This window comes from Lichenostomus cassidix, chromosome 20 (assembly GCF_008360975.1).
Source record: "Lichenostomus cassidix isolate B80296 chromosome 20, HeHo_3.0, whole genome shotgun sequence".
NCBI lineage: Eukaryota > Metazoa > Chordata > Aves > Passeriformes > Meliphagidae > Lichenostomus > Lichenostomus cassidix.
In genome coordinates, this window is record NC_139500.1 from 9,278,030 (window position 1) to 9,298,303 (window position 20,274).

The following is a 20,274-nucleotide window of genomic DNA, read 5'->3' on the forward strand; positions in this document are numbered from 1 at the left end:
CACTGGGTCCCCTGCCGCCAGGCTGGGGCTGGGCTGGGTGGCCCTGCTCAGGGACACGGGGACCCGGGGCATCCCTGGATTCTGGTGGCACAAGCACCAGCCCCAGCCTGTCCTGCGCTTGCTTTGGGCCACGCCAGCCCCATCCCAGCACCTGGGCCAAGCTCCCAGCCCCAGCCCAGCTCAGTGCTGGCGGCACAGTCCTGCTCTGCCAGCGTGTGCCAGCCTGGGGGCACGGGGAACAAACCCTCAGGGCCTGACTGCAGTGACCGTGCTGCTTGCTTTTCTTCCAGGACTGACGGCGATGTGAGGCATGGACACCAGCCTTCTGTATATATGTTTTGACAGCGTTGTTCAGCAGTCTTCTGTACATATGTTTTAGAAAGTTTTTCTCCTGTAAATACGTTTCATACATTGTTGTTAGATAGGTTCTCATGTAAATACGTTCTATAGATTGTTGTTGTTATAAAGATTCTTACATTGTAAATACATGATGGAGTCCATTTTTGTTGCTTCAGCAGAATAAGTCCAATCACATTTGAAAAGGACTTGGAGCCTGGCACCCACTTCTATACACAGGGCTAGAGCAGAGAGAGGCAGCCTGCATTAAGGCACCATTTATTATTGCTTTTAGTCCAGAACACTCAAAACCCCAACATCTTCCATCGATGTTTACAAGTTAGCGGGCAGTTTAAGCTACCAAACTGCAGCTAGCGGGACTGTCTGGAACACTGGTCATAGCAGAGGTAAAAATAGCTCTGCTAGAGGCTCATCAATAAATATAACAGTGAACAACCAGCACCTTTAGAAAGGAGCCAGGCTTTAGAGGACTCTGGTTTCCCTTGAACAGGCAGGCTGGAAAAGGTTCTCCACATTCCTGAGCAGCTCCAGCCTTGTCCTACAGAGCTGTTGCACACAGAATCTGCCTCTCCCTGGGAGCCCAGCATGGGCACCCTCCACTGATCAGCCACAGGGGACTTCATCACTAGGATGAGAAGGAAATTCAAGAGCCTCCATCCAAGCAACTCTGGCACTTTACAGCAGAGGAACATATTTTTCTATCAGCTCAGCGTTGTAGCTCATGAAGCCTTCCACACCAGCCAGCCTTTGGCTCCCACACAGTGCCTGTCACCCTCACCAGGCTGTCCCTGCTCTTTGCACCACACTTCCCTCCCTGATCCCCCCAAGTGCATAAAGGAGCAGCTCTGTGCTCCAAGCAGCACAAAGCAGCAGCAGCAGCTCCCAGCAGAGATGCACCTGGCCACCTTTTCTCCCCCAGCAAAAACTGCCTGAGCTGCCTGAAACATGCTTCCACGCTGGGGAGGACCACAGGCATCTCGCAGTCCACTTGGCCACATCATGCTCCCCTGATGCACTAAGAACTCCTTCCCCTGCCAGAGGAGCATGAACCATCAGCTGGGGGGGCGTGGAGAGGACACCTGGCCCCACAGCACTTGCCCAGCCCTGCCACATGCTCACAGCACCAGACTCTGCTCTCGCTGCTCTGGCCTTTGCTGATCTGGAGCTACTCTCCAGCTGCTGACATGCTTCTCCAGCTGAGGAATGAGCTCCAGCTGCCATTGGGCATACTGCAAAACCTGCTCTTAGACATCAAAACCTCTTTTTCTTCTCCAGCCCAAGGAAGGAGTATCAAGCCAACCCTCAGTACCTTGGGATGGGCCAGGGGAGTCCTCACCCCGCAGGTGAGGGGGAGCATCCTGCCTAAGCCCCCTGTCCATTCCCTCACACCAGGGAGAAAAGCAAAGAGAAAAGCAAAGAGAAAAGCAAGCCAAGGGCCAGGTTCCCTGGGCCCTGGCCAGGGCTGCCTTAGAGTGGCTGAGCAGGAAGAGCTTCCCCAGAAAAGAGGGAGCCAGGAGTGCCCATAACAAAACTAGGGCAAGGAAGAAGTCTGACCTTCCGGAAAATGGTGCTATGTTGGACTATTCCTGACTAGTCACTTGAAGCTATGGACAGTTTTTTATTTCAGCTCTCAGCTCTTCATGTTTAGAAAGTGAAAGGAACTTGGTACAAAACAGGGCATTTTTTTAAGTTGCTTGCAGAGTAAGGCAATGGTGCCCACGGGGTTGTCCTTGCATGGGCAGCTTTCCGAGGCTGTTGATAAGCGATCCTGTTAAAAGACTGTGTCCTTTTGTTTTTAAAACCTTGTCGATTTGTTCAGATTTTAAAAGCTGAAAAAGTGTTTGTACTGGAAAGGAAAAAATAAAGTATGTCTTGCTGAGGTTTCCAGGATCAAAATGACTCGTGTGGCTTCCAGAAGTGGCAGGCTAGGAGATGACTTACACTCACACCTAGGGCTCAGGGAAGGGGAAGGGAGTTGCCCGAGTGGAGAAAGAAGGAGCCCAGCAGTGCTTCTGCCTGTTTTGCTTGACTTTCTAACCTCCCGTGAAGACAGAGCTGGGGATGCTCAGCCTGCAGGAGGGAAGGCCATGGGAAAGCCTCACTGTGGCCATGCAGGACTTGCAGGGACCAATAGGAAAGATGTGGGGAGAGGAGAAGGGGGAATGACTTTCAACTGCAAGGGACAGCTTGTCTCTGAGGAAACTGGTATTTTACACTGAGTTTGGTGAGGCACTGGCCCGGGCTGTGCACAGAGGCTGTGGATGCCTCACCCCTGGGAACATCCTAGGCCAGCTGGGACAGCACTCTGAGCAACCTGCTCTGGTGGGAGCTTGCTCAGGTTGGAACAAGATGACCTGCAGGGTCCATCCCAAGGAAAACCCTTCAGGGACTCAATCATTCTGAGGTTGCCATGGTCCATAGGGGTGTGGTCCTGGATCTCCTGTCATGTCACAGTTGGTGTTCCAGCTGGGACTGCCATCGCCCAGCCAAGGGCACAACACAACCTGTTGCCCTTGTGTGAGGACGTGTGTCACCCTGCTCTGAGAGCTCCCTGTGCAACCCTGTTTGTCACACGTTCCCAGATACTGCCGTCGGTCCTGAACGCTCCCTGCTGCCTGGAATTTACCATCCATCCCTGCAGGATTCTCCCATTTGTCCCAATGAAGGTACAGCGGCATTCCATGGAGGTGCACACCCCCTGGCAGCCCAGGTGGGCTGGAGCTCTGAGGGGATGCTGTGGGACAGGGACCCCACTCTGAGGTTTTGCTCCCTGTGCAGGCTGTCAGAGAGACGGAAGAACAGATGGAAATTGATACAAAGATTGATGTGGAGGACAGCATGGAGATAGATCTAGAGGAGAACGGAGAGGAAGAGATGGAAGTGGATGTGGATGGGACGGAAGAGATGGAGGTGGACATGGTTGAGATGGATGAAGAGATGGAGATAGACGTGGAGGACATGGAGGAAGATATGGAGGTGGAGGAGGAGGAGACAGAGGAAGAGATGGAAGTGGAAATGCAAGATTGTCTTGAAGACATGGAAGTTGATGAAAAAGATGAGGAGGAGGACATGGTCTTGGGATGAAGACCGACCCAGGCAGCAGGACAGGCACGTGCTCCCCATGCCCTGCCCACAGGCACACTGGGTCCCCTGCTGCCAGGCTGGGGCTGGGCTGGGTGGCCCTGCTCAGGGACACGGGGACCCGGGGCATCCCTGGATTCTGGTGGCACAAGCACCAGCCCCAGCCTGTCCTGCACTTGCTTTGGGCCACGCCAGCCCCGTCCCAGCACCTGGGCCCAGCTCCCAGCCCCAGCCGGGCTCAGTGCTGGTGGCACAGTCCTGCTCTGCCAGAGTGTGCCAGCCTGGGGGCACAGGGAACAAACCCTCAGGGCCTGACTGCAGTGACCGTGCTGCTTGCTTTTCTTCCAGGACTGACGGCGATGTGAGGCATGGACACCAGCCTTCTGTATATATGTTTTGACAGCGTTGTTCAGCAGTCTTCTGTACATATGTTTTAGAAAGTTTTTCTCCTGTAAATACGTTTCATACATTGTTGTTAGATAGGTTCTCATGTAAATACGTTCTATAGATTGTTGTTGTTATAAAGATTCTTACATTGTAAATACATGATGGAGTCCATTTTTGTTGCTTCAGCAGAATAAGTCCAATCACATTTGAAAAGGACTTGGAGCCTGGCACCCACTTCTATACACAGGGCTAGAGCAGAGGAGAGGCAGCCTGCATTAAGGCACCATTTATTATTGCTTTTAGTCCAGAACACTCAAAACCCCAACCTCTTCCATCAATGTTTACAAGTTAGCGGGCAGTTTAAGCTACCAAACTGCAGCTAGCGGGAGTGTCTAGAACACTGGTCATAGCAGAGGTAAAAATAGCTCTGCTAGAGGCTCATCAATAAATATAACAGTGAACAACCAGCACCTTTAGAAAGGAGCCAGGCTTTAGAGGACTCTGGTTTCCCTTGAACAGGCAGGCTGGAAGAGGTTCTCCACATTCCTGAGCAGCTCCAGCCTTGTCCTACAGAGCTGTTGCACACAGAATCTGCCTCTCCCTGGGAGCCCAGCGTGGGCACCCTCCACTCATCAGCCAATGGGGACTTCACTACTAGGATGAGGAGGAAATTCAAGAGCCTCCATCCAAGCAACTCGGGCACTTCATGGCATAGGAACATATTTTTCTATCACCTCAGTGTTGTAGCTCATGAAGCCTTCCACACCAGCCACTCTTTGGCTCCCACACAGTGCCTGTCACCCTCACCAGGCTGTCCCTGCTCTTGTGCACCACACTTCCCTCCCTGATCCCCCCATGTGCACAAAGGAGCAGCTCTGTGCTCCAAGCAGCACAAAGCAGCAGCAGCTCCCAGCAGAGATGCACCTGGCCACCTTTTCTCCCCCAGCAAACACTGCCTGAGCTGCCTGAAACATGCTTCCAGGCTGGGGAGGACCACAAGCATCTCGCTGTCCACTTGGCCACATCATGCTCCCCTGATGCACTAAGAACTCCTTCTCCTGGCAGAGAAGCATGAACCATCAGCTGTAGGGGCATGGAGAGGACACCTGGCCCCACAGCACTTACCCAGCCCTGCCACATGCTCACAGCACCAGACTGTGCTCTCGCTGCTCTGGGCTTTGCTGATCTGGAGCTACTCTCCAGCTGCTGACATGCTTCTGCAGCTGAGGAACGAGCTCCAGCTGCCATTGGGCATACTGCAAAACCTGCTCTTAGACATCAAAACCTATTTTTCTTCTCCAGCCCAAGGAAGGAGTATCAAGCCAACCCTCAGTACCTTGGGATGGGCCAGGGGAGTCCTCACCCCGAAGGTGAGGGGGAGCATCCTGCCTAAGCCCCCTGTCCATTCCCTCACACCAGGGAGAAAAGCAAAGAGAAAAGCAAAGAGAAAGGCAAGCCAAGGGCCAGGTTCCCTGGGCCCTGGCCAGGGCTGCCTTAGAGTGGCTGAGCAGGAAGAGCTTCCCCAGAAAAGAGGGAGCCAGGAGTGCCCATAACAAAACTAGGGCAAGGAAGAAGTCTGACCTTCCGGAAAATGGTGCTATGTTGGACTATTCCTGACTAGTCACTTGAAGCTATGGATAGTTTGTTATTTCAGCTCTCAGCTCTTCATGTTTAGAAAGTGAAAGGAACTTGGTACAAAACTGGGCATTTTTTTAAGTTGCTTGCAGAGTAAGGCAATGGTGCCCACGGGGTTGTCCTTGCATGGGCAGCTTTCCGAGGCTGTTGATAAGCGATCCTGTTAAAAGACTGTGTCCTTTTGTTTTTAAAACCTTGTTGATTTGTTCAGATTTTAAAAGCTGAAAAAGTGTTTGTACTGGAAAGGAAAAAAATAAAGTATGTCTTGCTGAGGTTTCCAGGATCAAAATGACTCGTGTGGCTTCCAGAAGTGGCAGGCTAGGAGATGACTTACACTCACACCTAGGGCTCAGGGAAGGAGAAGGGAGTTGCCTGAGTGGAGAAAGAAGGAGCCCAGCAGTGCTTCTGCCTGTTTTGCTTGACTTTCTAACCTCCCGTGAAGACAGAGTTGGGGATGCTCAGCCTGCAGGAGAGAAGGCCATGGGAAAGCCTCACTGCGGCCATGCAGGACTTGCAGGGACCAATAGGAAAGATGTGGGGAGAGGAGAACGGGAAATGACTTTCAACTGCAAGGGGGTCAATTTAGCTTGTCTCTGAGGAAACTGGTATTTTACACTGAGTTTGCTGAGGCACTGGCCCAGGCTGTGCACAGGGGCTGTGGATGCCTCATCCCTGGGAACATCCTAGGCCAGCTGGGACAGCACTCTGAGCAACCTGCTCTGGTGGGAGCTTGCTCAGGTTGGAACAAGATGACCTGCAGGGTCCATCCCAAGGAAAACCCTTCAGGGACTCAATCATTCTGAGGTTGCCATGGTCCACAGGGGTGTGGTCCTGGATGTCCTGTCATGTCACAGTTGGTGTTCCAGCTGGGACTGCCATCGCCCAGCCAAGGGCACAACACAACCTGTTGCCCTTGTGTGAGGACGTGTGTCACCCTGCTCTGAGAGCTCCCTGTGCAACCCTGTTTGTCACACGTTCCCAGATACTGCCGTCGGTCCTGAACGCTCCCTGCTGCCTGGAATTTACCATCCATCCCTGCAGGATTCTCCCATTTGCCCCAATGAAGGTACAGTGGCATTCCATGGAGGTGCACACCCCCTGACAGCCCGGGCAGGCTGGAGCTCTGAGGGGGTGCTGTGGGACAGGGACCCCACTCTGAGGTTTTGCTCCCTGTGCAGGCTGTCAGAGAGACGGAAGAACAGATGGAAATCGATACGAAGACTGAAGTAGAGGAGAGCATGGAGATAGATCTAGAAGAGGAAGAGATGGAGGTGGACGTTGATGAGATGGAAGAGATGGAGGTGGACACGGTTGAGATGGATGAAGAGATGGAGATAGATGTGGAGGACATGGAGGAAGATATGGAGGTGGAGGAGGAGGAGACAGAGGAAGAGATGGAAGTGGAAATGCAAGATTGTCTTGAAGACATGGAAGTTGATGAAAAAGATGAGGAGGAGGACATGGTCTTGGGATGAAGACCGACCCAGGCAGCAGGACAGGCACGTGCTCCCCATGCCCTGCCCACAGGCACACTGGGTCCCCTGCTGCCAGGCTGGGGCTGGGCTGTGTGGCCCTGCTCAGGGACACGGGGACCCGGGGCATCCCTGGATTCTGGTGGCACAAGCACCAGCCCCAGCCTGTCCTGCGCTTGCTTTGGGCCACGCCAGCCCCGTCCCAGCACCTGGGCCCAGCTCCCAGCCCCAGCCCAGCTCAGTGCTGGCGGCACAGTCCTGCTCTGCCAGCGTGTGCCAGCCTGGGGGCACAGGGAACAAACCCTCAGGGCCTGACTGCAGTGACCGTGCTGCTTGCTTTTCTTCCAGGATTGACGGCGATGTGAGGCATGGACACCAGCCTTCTGTATATATGTTTTGACAGCGTTCTTCAGCAGTCTTCTGTACATATGTTTTAGAAAGTTTTTCTCCTGTAAATACGTTTCATACATTGTTGTTAGATAGGTTCTCATGTAAATACGTTCTATAGATTGTTGTTGTTATAAAGATTCTTACATTGTAAATACATGATGGAGTCCATTTTTGTTGCTTCAGCAGAATAAGTCCAATCACATTTGAAAAGGACTTGGAGCCTGGCACCCACTTCTATACACAGGGCTAGAGCAGAGGAGAGGCAGCCTGCATTAAGGCACCATTTATTATTGCTTTTAGTCCAGAACACTCAAAACTCCAACATCTTCCATCAATGTTTACCAGTGGGTGGGCAGTTTAAGCTACCAAACTGCAGCTAGCGGGACTGTCTGGAACACTGGTCATAGCAGAGGTAAAAATAGCTCTGCTAGAGGCTCATCAATAAATATAACAGTGAACAACCAGCACCTTTAGAAAGGAGCCAGGCTTTAGAGGAGGTACAAACACTAGAAGAGACCCAGCTTGTAGGAATTCGTGTTTACTAACCGGAGTTTTTGTATAGTCAGAGTTCCCTCTTATCCTGTTTGCCACGTGCTAATGACTTCTATCTTAAGTGCAAAATGCCCATGCAGTAAACAGGGAGGACAAGGTGCATCTGGAACATTAATACTGCAAAGAACATGCAGGAGAGCCCTGGGTCAGGTCTCCACATGGACAGGGTTAGGGTATGCCATCCACGTCAACATCAGGCAGCGTTGATCTCCTGTAGGCCAAGTTGCTGTACTCTGGGGACACCTGACCAGCATTCTCCCTCTGTTCCAGAGGAGGGAAGACAACCTCCACCAGCTCCGACAGCTGCTCGTATCTGTGGGGGTAAGAAAGAAGTTAGATTGGGCTCATTGGGTGTTGGTTTGCTTTCCTACCCCATGAAATGCCTTCTCTGCATGAAAACCAGGTTTTTCCAAAGATGCCAAGGAATAAACACTTTGCTTACGTTGACTTCTGATGCTTTGCCAGCTCCTGGATCAGCTCTCCCTTGGGGTTTACTGTGAATATGCGGCTCTCTGGCAGCCCCACTTGCTTGTAAGCATAGACATCCTGCCCAAGGAAGGCCAGCACAGCATGAGAGGAGCAGGAAGGCAACACCACCCAGCCTGAGCCCTCCCTCCAAGCCCAGGAGACCCACTTACATTGGGCCTGTTCCCAAAGGCCGCGTAAAAGGGACACGTTGTGGCAAACAGGTTTCGGATGTCTGTCAAGCAGGGGATCTTGAACACCTCTGGCTTCTTCTCAATCACCTCCCTGCAGCACAAGAGACACAGTCACAGTGGGCACCAAACCTGTCTGGGGCTTAAGGAAGTGATTTGAGGGTTTTGTGCATCAGAAGCTTCACTGTGAAGCTCCAGCTAAGTCAAGCAGCTCTCCTGCTGCCTCCCACAAAAGGCACAGTGCACCAAGGAGGGCAGAGCAGTTTAAGGCTGGGACATCCCTCAGGGTCACACTGGAGAAGGGAGTACTGTCCCCAGGGATATAGGAAGTACAGGAAAGGACAGTACCTGTGGAAGGCAGACAAGAGGCTACTGGGGGAAAGCAGCATGGGGCCCATGGGGAGGCCACAACCTTGGTCATTGACCCATTCGAGGTAGCCTTTGGTGATGTGAGCCATGCCAATAGCCCTGGCTGAGCAGTAGAGGAACTTGTAGCCGTTCCTAGAGAGAACACAGGGAATCCCTCTGAGCTGTGACCTGAGCAAGGCATTCTCCTGCTCCGAGGAGGAAGAGGTAGCCAAGCACCTGGCCTAAGCCCAAACCTGTTCACTACTCCAGTAAGCAAGGTGGTTCTACAAACAACATGAATCACTTATCTGGAAACCCAGACTAAGCTAAATCCCCACCTGCCTCACACTGGGAGTCCCTGCACCACCCTCCACGCTCACCCCAGCAGTCACACACCCACCCAGCTCAGCTGCACGGTACCCATTGCTGCTCAGCACCCTCACATAGCACTTTCATCCCACAGCACTGCCTGTCAATTGTGAGAGCTGTACCCAGCCCTTGCAGACGCCCGGGCAGGGGACAGCCCGGCAGAGGTGGTACCAGGGTGGACAAAGGCAGTTGAGGAGCGGGTCGCGTCCCTGCAGACCCCGGGAGTGCATCCCTACCATGCTCCTCCCGGGGCTAGAACGAACCATCCACGGGCCCACAGCGCCTCTCAATGGCCACAGGAGACAGCGACCGAGCTGGAGGCTCCGCGGGGACTCACTGCTGGTGTCACCCCCCGCACGTGTGTCCCCTGGGCTGTGGGAAGCGATCACTAGGTGCCCAGAGAGGTGCCAGCACCGCAGTGCTGGGGATTGCCGTGCCACCACTCTCAGGTGTGACCTTGGGTGGTCTCGTCTCCTTCGGTGCTCAGCTATCTCTCCAGCAAAGCCTCCACTGACACACATTCCTCCCAAGGAAGGCAATGCTGGCAACTGCTCCCAGGGGACCCCCTGCTTTCACCTCTCAATGTCATGCAGGCAGCGCAGCCAGCATCAGCCACCACTGACAGCAGACAGTGCCAATATCTGGGCCTGCATCAGCGAGTAAGAAGCCCTGACTCTTACTCCCTCAGCTTCCCACTTCCCCTTGGCCTCAGCTGACCCAATACCTACATGTGGATTTTGTGGAAGAGTTTAACAATCCCATGATGAGTCCAGTCTTTACCCAGATGTGGCAAGATGTGTCCAAGAGCATCCGACCTAAAAGGAAAGGAGACCGGGTTAGTGTGGTGATCCAATGTGGTGAGTATCCACCCCCACCCCAATAGGGTTTGTGATCCCTTCTGCCTGCTTATGCAAGCCTTTAAAGGAGACTTTCCCCAAAGAGGGGAAAACAAGGATTTTGGGCTGGGAGGAAGGCTTTTTACTTGGTGATAGTGCCATCAATGTCCGAGATCACCACTTTTTCATTCCAGTTCCACAGGTAGATGGTGGCCTCACAGCGGCATGTGCCCTGGTACTGAGTAGTCACACTGAATGACACCTGGTTGGGGCCATCCTGCAGATTCAACTTTCCCTGTGGCAGAGGGGCAGCAAAAGTGTTACACCACCACCAATTCACAACAGTCCAAGGCTTGCCAGAGGCCAGAGTGCCACTCAGCCAGGCCAGAGACCCCAAGCCTCTACAAGGTGGCCAACCAGGGTAAAATACTTGGTTAGCCACCTTTTCATAGGATGTCCTATGAAAACATGAAGTCAGGAGTAGAGAAATCCCTGTTTAAGGGTTTGTCTTGCCCCTACACACACAGAGGCAGTGAGGGTGGAGGAATAAATACATACAATTTGTTTGGAGGAGAGCCGCAGGGATTTCCTGTAGGTTGATAAAGGTTTCTGAGCAGAAGCCTCGGTTGCCAACATGTCACCAGAGTGCTGGGACTCAGCACCCTGGATGTCACTGGATGACTCCTTTTCCTCCTGCCTACACAAAGAAGGGAAGTGGTCAGCCAGTCTTAACAAAGCTTTTACCCTCTTTCATTAGGCAAATTTGGGAATAACTAGTCACATAGGAGAAGAGACCAGGAGCATCGAGACTCCTGAAGATGACCTGGGAGGGAGGCACTCACCTCTGCTGAGCAGGGTCAGGCTGCAGTGTTCCCAGGCTGGCCTTCCCTGGCCTTGGCTGCTGCTGCAGGCAGAGAGAGGTGTGCTGGTTTTGGCTGAAGTAGAGTTAATTTTGTTCACAGTGGCTGAAATGGGGCTGTGTTCTGGTTTGGGGCTCAACACAGTGTTGATAACAGAGATGTTTCTGTTATTGCTGAGCAGTGCTTGCACAGAGCCAAGAGCAAGAGCAGGGGCTGCTTTGCTTTTCTGCCAGTTGGAACAGCAACACCAAAAGAGGTAAGAATACAGCCCCTGCCTTCACTGGGACATTGCTTGTGGAAGAGGCAGCACAGCCTGGTGCTGTGGTGGGACAGGGAGACTAGCAAGCACATGCAGTGCCTGGGGAAGTGGCATGAGGGGCACATGGCAGGACATCTCACCATTACAAGGTCCATATTACTGCATCACCAGGTGCTGGTCTGCTGCTCAGGAATTAACAGACCAAAGGGGACAGGTAGCAACCTTCAGAAGTCACCTCATCAGACCCTGGATGTCCTCATAGTCACCCTCAGGCCATCCCCAGGACCCTACTCCCATCCCTGCCAGTCACCAGAATGATGCCTGTCCCCCGGGGACATGGTTGTCCTATCCACTGCTGCAAACATACCCGCTCTGTTGAGAATTCTCTCCTCCTCCAGGAGCACCACCACTTTCTGCCTTCCTTGGGCATCTTCTCCTTCACCAATTCATCGATGATGCTCTGTGAACATGGCAGAACATAGGATGAACTCTGTCCTCAGCCCAGGGAGGCTCAGCCCAGGCCCTGCTGAGAATCATAGCCAGTAAATGTGCCACTGACCTCAGGAATGTTCCTCTGGAAAGCCTGCAGGGACAGGACTATGGGACCAGCCACTGCCCAGCTGTAATACCTGGAAAAAGCAAGAGGGATGGGCACATCACCATCCTGCAGCATGGCCAGGTCCCACAACTGCCTCGGTACAATCATGCTCTGGGATGGAGTCACATTTCTACAGGAACAGGAAACAGAGGCAGAGGGACCATGCTGTCCATTGTGGGATGAAGCAGGAGGAAGAGCAGGCCACTCACTTCTTGTTGATCATTATCACCAGGTTCGGGTCACTGACAAGCCTTGGATTCTCAGCAAATTGCTGGTAGGAAACCATGTGCTCCACGAACTTCTCTGGTGGGACAGAGGCTATGTCATGCCACTGGAGGGTAGAAAGGATTTCAGGGCTGCAGGCTCCGCCTCCCCTCCCACTTACCATGAGAGATCTGCCTGTTGCCCCTGAGGCCCCCGCACAGTGACAAGGCAACTGTGGGCATTGAGTCAGAGCCCATGGGCTGGTTGGCAGGCAAGGTGGACTGCAGCTGGACACACAGAGGGTTGCTGGGGTCTGTCACAGGCCTCAGACTCTGCTCTGTGTCACTGCCAGCAAGGGAAGAAACAGTGGTGATATCAGAGAATAGCTATAAACACACCTCCATCCTTTGTGCCAGGGAAATTGCTCAAGAATGTCTGAGCTTGGCCAGCTGGGGCAACTTATACCTCCTGGGCAAATAGTGAGCCACCTGCTTCTTGTCTGGCTTGGAGAGGTCTTCCAGGTAAATACCACCGGGAACCAAGCGAGGACTTCTTTTGATGGATCCTCAAAGCACAGACAGAAGAGAGAGAGCTTAGCTAAATCACATTTCGAACCCAGATTGTATCGAGAAAGCCAACAGCATTTTCTTTCATCATATCCATGTACCACATAAACAGTGCAGCCATTTTCCTGCTGGAAAAGCCGCTGTAAGTCAACAGCAACAGAAGTGCCTCAAGACACCTGCACTAGCATGATCCTCAACTACACTGTCAAGGGGGGGGTACATAAATATTCTTCTGAGATTTTCCCTGACTTGGCATGCTCAGGATGAAGCCACAAGCCAGGCCAGGTGCTGTCACTTGAAGTTAAGGTATGGCCTGTACTGCTGAGAAACCTTTGAAGTATGCAAAAGCAGAGACATCCAAGGATGGACTTCAGGGAACATGAGGCAAGAAAGCCTTCCTGGGAGCTGGGTGATCACTGAAGGGTGGACACCTAAGGGGTGTCTCTTCAAAGCAAAGGAGCTGGTAGCACACAGAGAAGGCAAAGCAAACACACCACACCTGGAAGACCTGGGGCAATTATGAAGGAGTTACACTAAACAAACCACCCAGGCACTCATCCAAGTCAGACACATTTGCAGGCTCAAACACCATTTCCTGCATCACCAGTCACCCTCTCACCTTTCCACCTGCGTCTCTCCAGCTGAGACTTGAGGCCTTCTGAGCCTGCCTGCCTTGGAGCAGTGGCTCCCTCAAAGGGCTCTATATCTGGCTGGACCTCTGGCACAACATCCACATATCCCTTCTGTTTCTTTTGTGGGACTGAGTAGGCCCCCCAAAATCTCTTTGCCCTGACAGTACTGAAGACATCCTTCAGCCTGGGGATAGTGTTCCCAGCCTGGGGTGCAAGTGTTGGCTCAGTAACAGACACAGCTGAGGAACAGGGTAAGCCCTGAGGTTCTGCTGGGCTTGAATCCCCTCCCAGACCTTCAGAGGTGGCAACAAGAGGGATTGCCTTTTCCAGTGTCGCAGAGATGGTGCTTGCTACAGCAGCAAGGATGTTTCTGGACTTGGCTGGTTCAACTCGCTTCCATTTATTCACCTCAAGAAAAGCAGAAGAAAAGGTTTGAGGATGGGAAGTTGCCCAAAGCATCAGGCAGAAGAGGATAACTTCCCTAAGGCTACAGCCTTGTCTGCTTTTTGCAGGTCTTTTTGACACCTATTCCTAGCAGAAGAGCAAGAGCAGGGACTCACCTGAGGGAGCCTTCCCCAGGTCCACTTCACAAGGGATTCAGCCCCTGCATCAAAACCCTGCTGTAGTTTTATCTCCAATTCAGAATCACTTTTGGGAGGAGATGGCTGGCTCAGTATGAAGCTGCAAGAAGAGAAGGTGATGTGGGACCTCACCTACACTACAGCCCCATGCTCTCCTATCAGTGCAAGAACATTTAGGGCCAAGAACCTTGTAAGGCTGGTTACCCATAAAGTCACTTCTGCCCTATGAGATTGTCACTCCCAAAGGATAAGGACCTATGGAAGCTGAGGCCCAAGGAAGCAAAAAGTGCTGTCCAGAGCAGCTCAGCAGCAGAAAGCCCTGTGCACACAGGTTCTCAACACCTGTGACCACTGCCACAAGTGTCTCTTGGCTTTCCTCCAGCCACATCAAATAAGGCTAGGAAAATTCTCCTCTCCTGACACCTCCAAGTCACTTTTCCATACCACCTTCCCTGTCATGATGCCCGTGCCCTGCTCTCACCAGAGCTGAGCAGAATGCCTTGGTTTTGTGCATTACCTGTCTGCTTCAAACAGCCCCCCATCGGAGTATGGGTGTATCTCTTGGGACTGCTGTGACCTGCTTTCTTCAAGGAGATCAGCAAAGGATGAACTGGCTGCATCCCTGCAAAGGAGGAAAGAGAGGGCACTTGTGCTATTCTCAAGCAACATCCTCCTCTCCAGTAAGCTAGCAATACCAAGCTTCTCTATTCCTATTGGCTTTTTACTCTACAGGAGACTGAGCTCCAATTTGCAAACACTTTCCCTGTTTTACTGCTGCACATCACCAAGTGAACCCACAGGCCTGACCCACTGCATCACCCTGCCCACACCAAGCAATTCACCTTGGGGCTGGCAGCTTGCTTGGCTTCTTCATGGACACCTTGCTTTTGGTCTCATCAGAGCTGTCAGAATCCAAGTCCAACACCTCCCTCCTCTTGGGCCTTCTCTTGCGTCGCCTCCTCTTGCGCAGGATCACTCCAGCACTGGCAGCCTCTGGCCCACTGGAGGGCTGAACAGCCCCCTTTAGGCTCTGATTCATGAAGATGGGGGACGTGCGAAGGAGGAAGGGGATGCTGTCCTGGAAAAGAAATGGGGAAGAGCTCATCAGCTCCCTCTAGCACCCTCCTTTTCAGCCTAGCAGCTCCTTGCTCTCTATGGAACAGCACAACCAAGAGCACTGAGCCCTCAGCCAAGGGGTGGTTTTGTGGCCTGGCCTAAAAGGAAAGGGTTTGTACCTACAACATGTGAATAAAAGAGCAACAGGGTGATCCAGCCACAAGCTAAAGACATCTTCAACATGGGCAAGGAGAGACAGGCAGGAGATGGCACCACAAGACCAGAATTACCAAGGCTGCAAATGGGATTTGACTCCAGAGCCCCTTCCTACTTCCAAACCCTGCCCAAGCCAGCAGTGACCACAAATCTGCCTGAGAGAAGAGCTGCCAGGATTTCTGGAACCCACAACTAGTCTCATCCCACTTCCCACTGGAGCAGGCAGCCTGCCACAGCATCTGTCTCATTCTCATCCCTGTCACAAGATCCCCTGAGAGGCCAAGCTCCAAGATATCCGCCTGTCTGGCCAGCAGCCATGCCCATTGATGGAGACCAGTCTGGGATGCAGATATTTGGTCTAACACTCCCTCAGGGCACTCCACCACCCAGGTTGCAAGGTCCTTTGAGCAGGAACCTCTCCAGACACAGAAAACATCAGACAGGACAATGGAGTCACTCTGGGGAAGAGCAGCATTCCAAACCTGGTCATTCCACCTCAAACCTGCACTTCCAGGTAGTCACAGCACGACACAGACCTGCAGCACCTCCTCATCACCAACCTCATGCTCCTCTGACTCCTGGACAAAGAAGGCCTCTCCATTGTCTCCCAGCTTCATGTGCAGATCCACAGGCTCTCCATTGATTTCAATGTCAACCTAGCAAGGGACAGAAGGAGCCCGTCAATCTGATCACCCTCATCCACTGGAGCACACAGGCACTTCCTGAGGGAGGGGATGGGTTGAAGTTGCTCACAAGAGCTGACAGCCACACAGCCTTTGAGGCAAGGCACCTCTCCCAATTTTCCTGGAGAGCACATTGCTCTCTGGAAATGGATGGGTTCCATTTGGGGGCATCCCCTCAAAAACCTGGCAAGCACCCCTTTCAGTGGGATCCCATTCCCCTCAAACAAAATCCTTCCATAACCTGTAGGTTATAGAAGATCCTGGGTCTGGAGACACTGGAAATGAAGTGTACCCCAGGGCAGGCACCACTTACCACCTTCTCCTTGGAACGCAGCACTCCCAGCTTCCCAAAGCGCACATGAAATGGGGAGCACTTGAAGGAGTTGTCAGGCTGCCTCACCACGACCACATCAATGCTGCCTGACAGGGTGGCAGGGTTCAGTTCCTGGTATAGCTCCTTCACCCTGACGAAGACAGTCTCAGCCAGGTGCCCCACGTAATTCATGGTTTGAGACTACAAGTGAGTGACAGGAATGAACTCAGGTAAGGAAAGAGAACTCCAGCAGCTAAAAGCAAGGCGAATTTACTCTAGGAGAGTTGAGTCATGGCTGCAAACACAGCCCTGTCATGGGGACAGGTAAGCCTCTTTCTAGAGAAACTGAGGCAAACACCTGAAGGGCCTTGATGAACATCAGCCAGGGCCTCTGTGAGTATCAGAAAACAGGACAGAAGGCAAAGCATGAGTTATTGCATCCACCTTGGAGGAGAGATGTCTTTGCCATTGGGATATACCATCACATTTGCCCCTTGGGAGGGTAAATACAACCCCACAGCAACACTGCACAATCAAGCTGTCAACATCCCATTCAAACAAGAACTGGGCTGGCAGGAGACTTCCTGCCCTACACTGTCCTTAGAAATTCCCAAACAACTCAGGGCAGAGAGGTGGGAAGTCTGAGCTGCTGCATACACACACATTCACTTTGAACAAAGTCCAAACCTAGCATTTCCCACTCGGAGGGGAAGGCATCCCACTTAGGGACTGCAGAATTGGCCAGACACGGCTCTTGTACAAGCCAGTACTCCCTGGTCTCCACATCTTGGCCCCTGCCACCATCATCCATCTTTCCCAGGGAATCCCAGTAAAGGGGCTGTGCTGCCTGGAGAACACCCAGACAGCTCTGCCATGCCGCTTTCACAAGGCTGCACTCCAAGGTTGTACAGCTCCTGGTTTTCATTAGCAAGAACATGTGGAAGGAAAGCCTTGCCTACTTCCTGCTCATCCCCTTGCCTGCTCACGTCCTTCAGCCAGTTGCTCCCTGCGTGGAGACAATTCCCCTCCATCATGCTGGAGCAGAGGCCTGGCTGCCAAGCCTGAGAATCACATGGTCCATGCTGGGCTTTGCAGCACAGCCTTGCCTCCAGCCACGCAGGGTGGCACACACAGGCTCCAAACATCTCTCATGCAGCCCCACTTTCTGCAGCCCACTGCTGGCAGCTGCTTCCTGGTTAATGCACTAAAGTCCCTGCAGCATTTCCCTGAAGATCTCGGTTTGGGTACAGGGTGTTGTTCCCAGGCCTTGGCCAGAGGAGCCCCTTGCTCCATTTGCTCAGCACCCAGCATCAGCAAGACAGCCACACCAGCAGGACAGAGATTGTGGTGTCATCACACCAGGGGCTGGGAACCACGGAGGCTGAGCCCAGCTCCCCCAGTTGCCAGCTCTGCACCTCACCTTGTCCCAGGCAGAGCAGGAAAGCACAGGATGGCCATGATGAACTAAAGGAAATCCCTTGTGCTGGCAACACAGCTAGGCAATGGCGTGGTGTCTGGAGGGACTCTCAGCACAGACCCCAGAGCACACTCAACCCAAAGGGCTGCTAGGGGGAATTGGTTCCTTACCCAAAAGGATGACAACAACCATGTGCCATGCAATAAGCCCTCTGCCCCAGCACGCACCCAGCCTCTCCAATCTATTTTGCACAAGCCCAGCCCTGTCCCATTCCCAGACATCCCTCCTGGAAGGCAGTCAGGCATGGTTCCTGCTCTATGCACCGTCCCCCATCTCTCCCTGACAGCCAGTAAAACACCCAAATCCCAGATCCTCTCTGGGGGATGACAGCAGGGAAGTGCTAGCCAGCTCCCGAAGCTTCCGTGCCTCCATCAGCTCTGCTGTGAGTGGGGCCAGGGTCACAGGGCCACTCACCAACCTGCTGAGCCCAGCTTTCCCAGGCATTGCTGCTGGGGTGGGCAGCCCTCCAGCTGCCTTTCCTGCTGTGCCGCAGGGCCTGGCAGCAAACAGGACAGAGCTCCTCACTGCACAGGGGGAGAGTTTTGGAGAGGAGGAATGATCAGACTGACCCTTCTGCTCCCAGGGCAGCATTGATGAGATCCCAGCTGTGATATACACTGACACAGAGCTGAAAAGTGCATAGGGAAAACCCCGGGCAGAGAAATCCCATAGGATATGGGGTGGGAGCTTGCAAATTATTTCCAGAAACAATCCCACACTGAGCATCACCTTCATGGTGAAAGCAGGGTGCAAGAGCTTAACATAACGCTGCAGCCACACAGCAAAATAAGTGCCAGGGCCATGTCCCCTCTGCAGAGCCACTGTCCCTCCTTGCCTACATGGACAACTGCTCCCTCCCCAGGCATCTCATTGCTGGGGACTGCTCAGCATGGCTCTGGTACAGCTTTCAGCTCACTGAATTTAATTTCTTGTGGGCCTCACCCAGGACAGCTGGAGGAAGACAGGGAATGGAGAGAAGAGGCTTTTCCCTGCAGGCCTCAGCCCCACCATGGAGCAGGCCCGTTAGGGAGGTGAAGGGTAGGCTATAGTCTGGAAAGAGATTAATAGACAAACAGGGCAAGTGAGAGGGTCTTCAAGTCACACACAATAAATAAACCTTCTAGAAGAATGGGGCATCTCCAGCCCTCAGTCCCCAAACCAGCCAGGATGGCAGTCCTCCACCATGCAGCTCTTGCGGAGGGTGATGGGGACACTCCTCCCCTGTTTAAGCAACACAACTCACATCGAGCTCCAGAGCCAAACAGCCTCCCAGAATAAACCAGGTACCTTGCTGGCTCCAGCCTGCTCTGCTCCTGGGCCACTCCGCTAGCAGCACACCCTCCCCACATACACATCCACGCTCCCATCCAGCACACACTGCAGACCAGCAGGACCTCCTCCATTACCTGCTGAGCCTTAGCACCCCCTCGACTTTGGGACAAAACTAAACCCTGTGAGTTGCTCTCTGCCGGCCCAACACCCCTCAGCTCCTCCTCTCCCTGCTGCTTCCTTCCTCCCACCTGAGCGAGTGGAGGGCCTGTCTCCCGAGCAGCCCCAGGCTCCACAGCCTGCTGAGCCCGTGCAGGCCCCGGGAGGCCGGGGTGGCTCTGGGGTGGCTCTGGGGTGGCACCTGACACCCGGGACTCATCCAACAGTCGTGTTTGCTCCAACAGCTCCGGCCACAGCTGCCTTGTGCCCACCGAGACCCTTCCTTCTCCAACCCACCATCCCGCAAGGACACGGGGAAGTCTTAATGAGATACAGAGTGTGGCCAAAGCCCAGGGGCTCCTCTGCCCTGCATCGTCTGCAGGGAGATGGGAAAAGAGGGCACGGTGAAAGGAAAGCACAAAAAACAAGACACTTTAAAAAAAACTGAGGCTCTCCAGATCTCAGGGAGCCTGACAGCAGTGGGGAAGTGATGTGGGAATAGCTGGGTGGATTCATGCAAGAAACTGAGGTGGTTTTTTGTGCCCCCCCAAAAAGTGCATTGACTCCCACCATACTGTAACTCCAGGGCAGGGATGTGGCTGGTGTGGGCTCTGTTCTGTATTTACCCAACCCCTGTGCTGGTGATTCCTCAGCAGCCTCTCTGCTGGGTTTTGGAGTGATGGGGATTGAGTGGTGGCACTTTTGGGATGAAGGCTCTCCAACACATCACTCATGGAGCTGACATTGTGCCCTGAGAGCAGGGAAGCACCAAAGCTGGAGGGTGGCTGCCTAGGATGTCTTTCATCCCTCAGAAGAAGGATCCAAAGCTTGTTGGTCCAAGTTGTTGGGTGGATGTGCAGAAATGCCACAGATCATTTGCAGGCAAGCCCTGTTACCTCCCAGTGCCTCACTCTCCTCAGCTATGCTGATGGCAGTTGGAGGCACAGAGATCCCCCCTGTGCCCATCCAGTGCCAAGCATGGTCTGGACACAAGATCCCAGTCCCAACATGGGAACTTTCCGAAGGCTGTGACAAATCTGCTGAGGAAGGAAGCCTATTTTCCAGCAGCTTAGGGTTCTGAGAGCTCTGCCCCTCGGTGAAATTGGACTGAAAGCAGCTATTGTGGGAGGCTGGGCATGGCTGCAATCCCTGAGGAGGGTGGGCTGGCACTGCAGGGTGGTCATTTGCCACCAAACCGACAGCCCATGGTCAAGTCACTGGGCACTTGTGCCCAGCAGGGAAGGAGCCTGCTGGAACCTCCAGCAAGACACCTTGGGTGTGACACTTCAGTTATTGTCCTTAGACCAGTGCTTGCTGA

General features: G+C 53.3%; 1 protein-coding gene across 2 annotated transcripts; it reads right to left on the minus strand.

Annotated features, from left to right (window-relative positions):
* Positions 1–7,844: 7,844 nt before the first annotated feature.
* On the minus strand, positions 7,845–19,139 carry LPIN3 (lipin 3). 2 transcript variants are annotated; one of them, XM_085078959.1, is made up of 20 exons: positions 19,049–19,139; positions 16,052–16,252; positions 15,616–15,711; positions 14,626–14,861; positions 14,301–14,405; positions 13,763–13,883; positions 13,190–13,610; positions 12,470–12,569; positions 12,186–12,349; positions 12,010–12,103; positions 11,762–11,831; positions 11,570–11,662; positions 10,926–10,987; positions 10,642–10,780; positions 10,230–10,378; positions 9,976–10,062; positions 8,879–9,031; positions 8,513–8,624; positions 8,317–8,420; positions 7,845–8,187 (listed from the first exon to the last, which is right to left on the minus strand). In XM_085078959.1, exons 2-20 carry the CDS (start codon positions 16,241–16,243, stop codon positions 8,043–8,045), a joined length of 2,643 nt encoding a protein of 880 aa, XP_084935085.1. In that variant the 5' UTR covers positions 16,244–16,252; positions 19,049–19,139; the 3' UTR covers positions 7,845–8,042. The 2 variants fall into 2 exon arrangements, with proteins under 2 accessions (XP_084935085.1, XP_084935086.1); XM_085078960.1 differs by having other exon boundaries at positions 18,935–19,054.
* Positions 19,140–20,274: the final 1,135 nt, after the last annotated feature.

Bases quoted from the DNA above. Each gene is read 5' to 3' on its own strand.
- LPIN3 (XM_085078959.1), bottom strand. From the start codon at position 16,243: ATGAATTACGTGGGGCACCTGGCTGAGACTGTCTTCGTCAGGGTGAAG. The intron at 10,988-11,569 runs GTATGTTTGCAG...CTCTGCCTGCAG, and splicing joins GAGAATTCTCAACAGAGCGG to CAGCAGCCAAGGCCAGGGAA. The intron at 8,625-8,878 runs GTACTGTCCTTT...CTTGTGCTGCAG, and splicing joins CTCTTGTCTGCCTTCCACAG to GGAGGTGATTGAGAAGAAGC.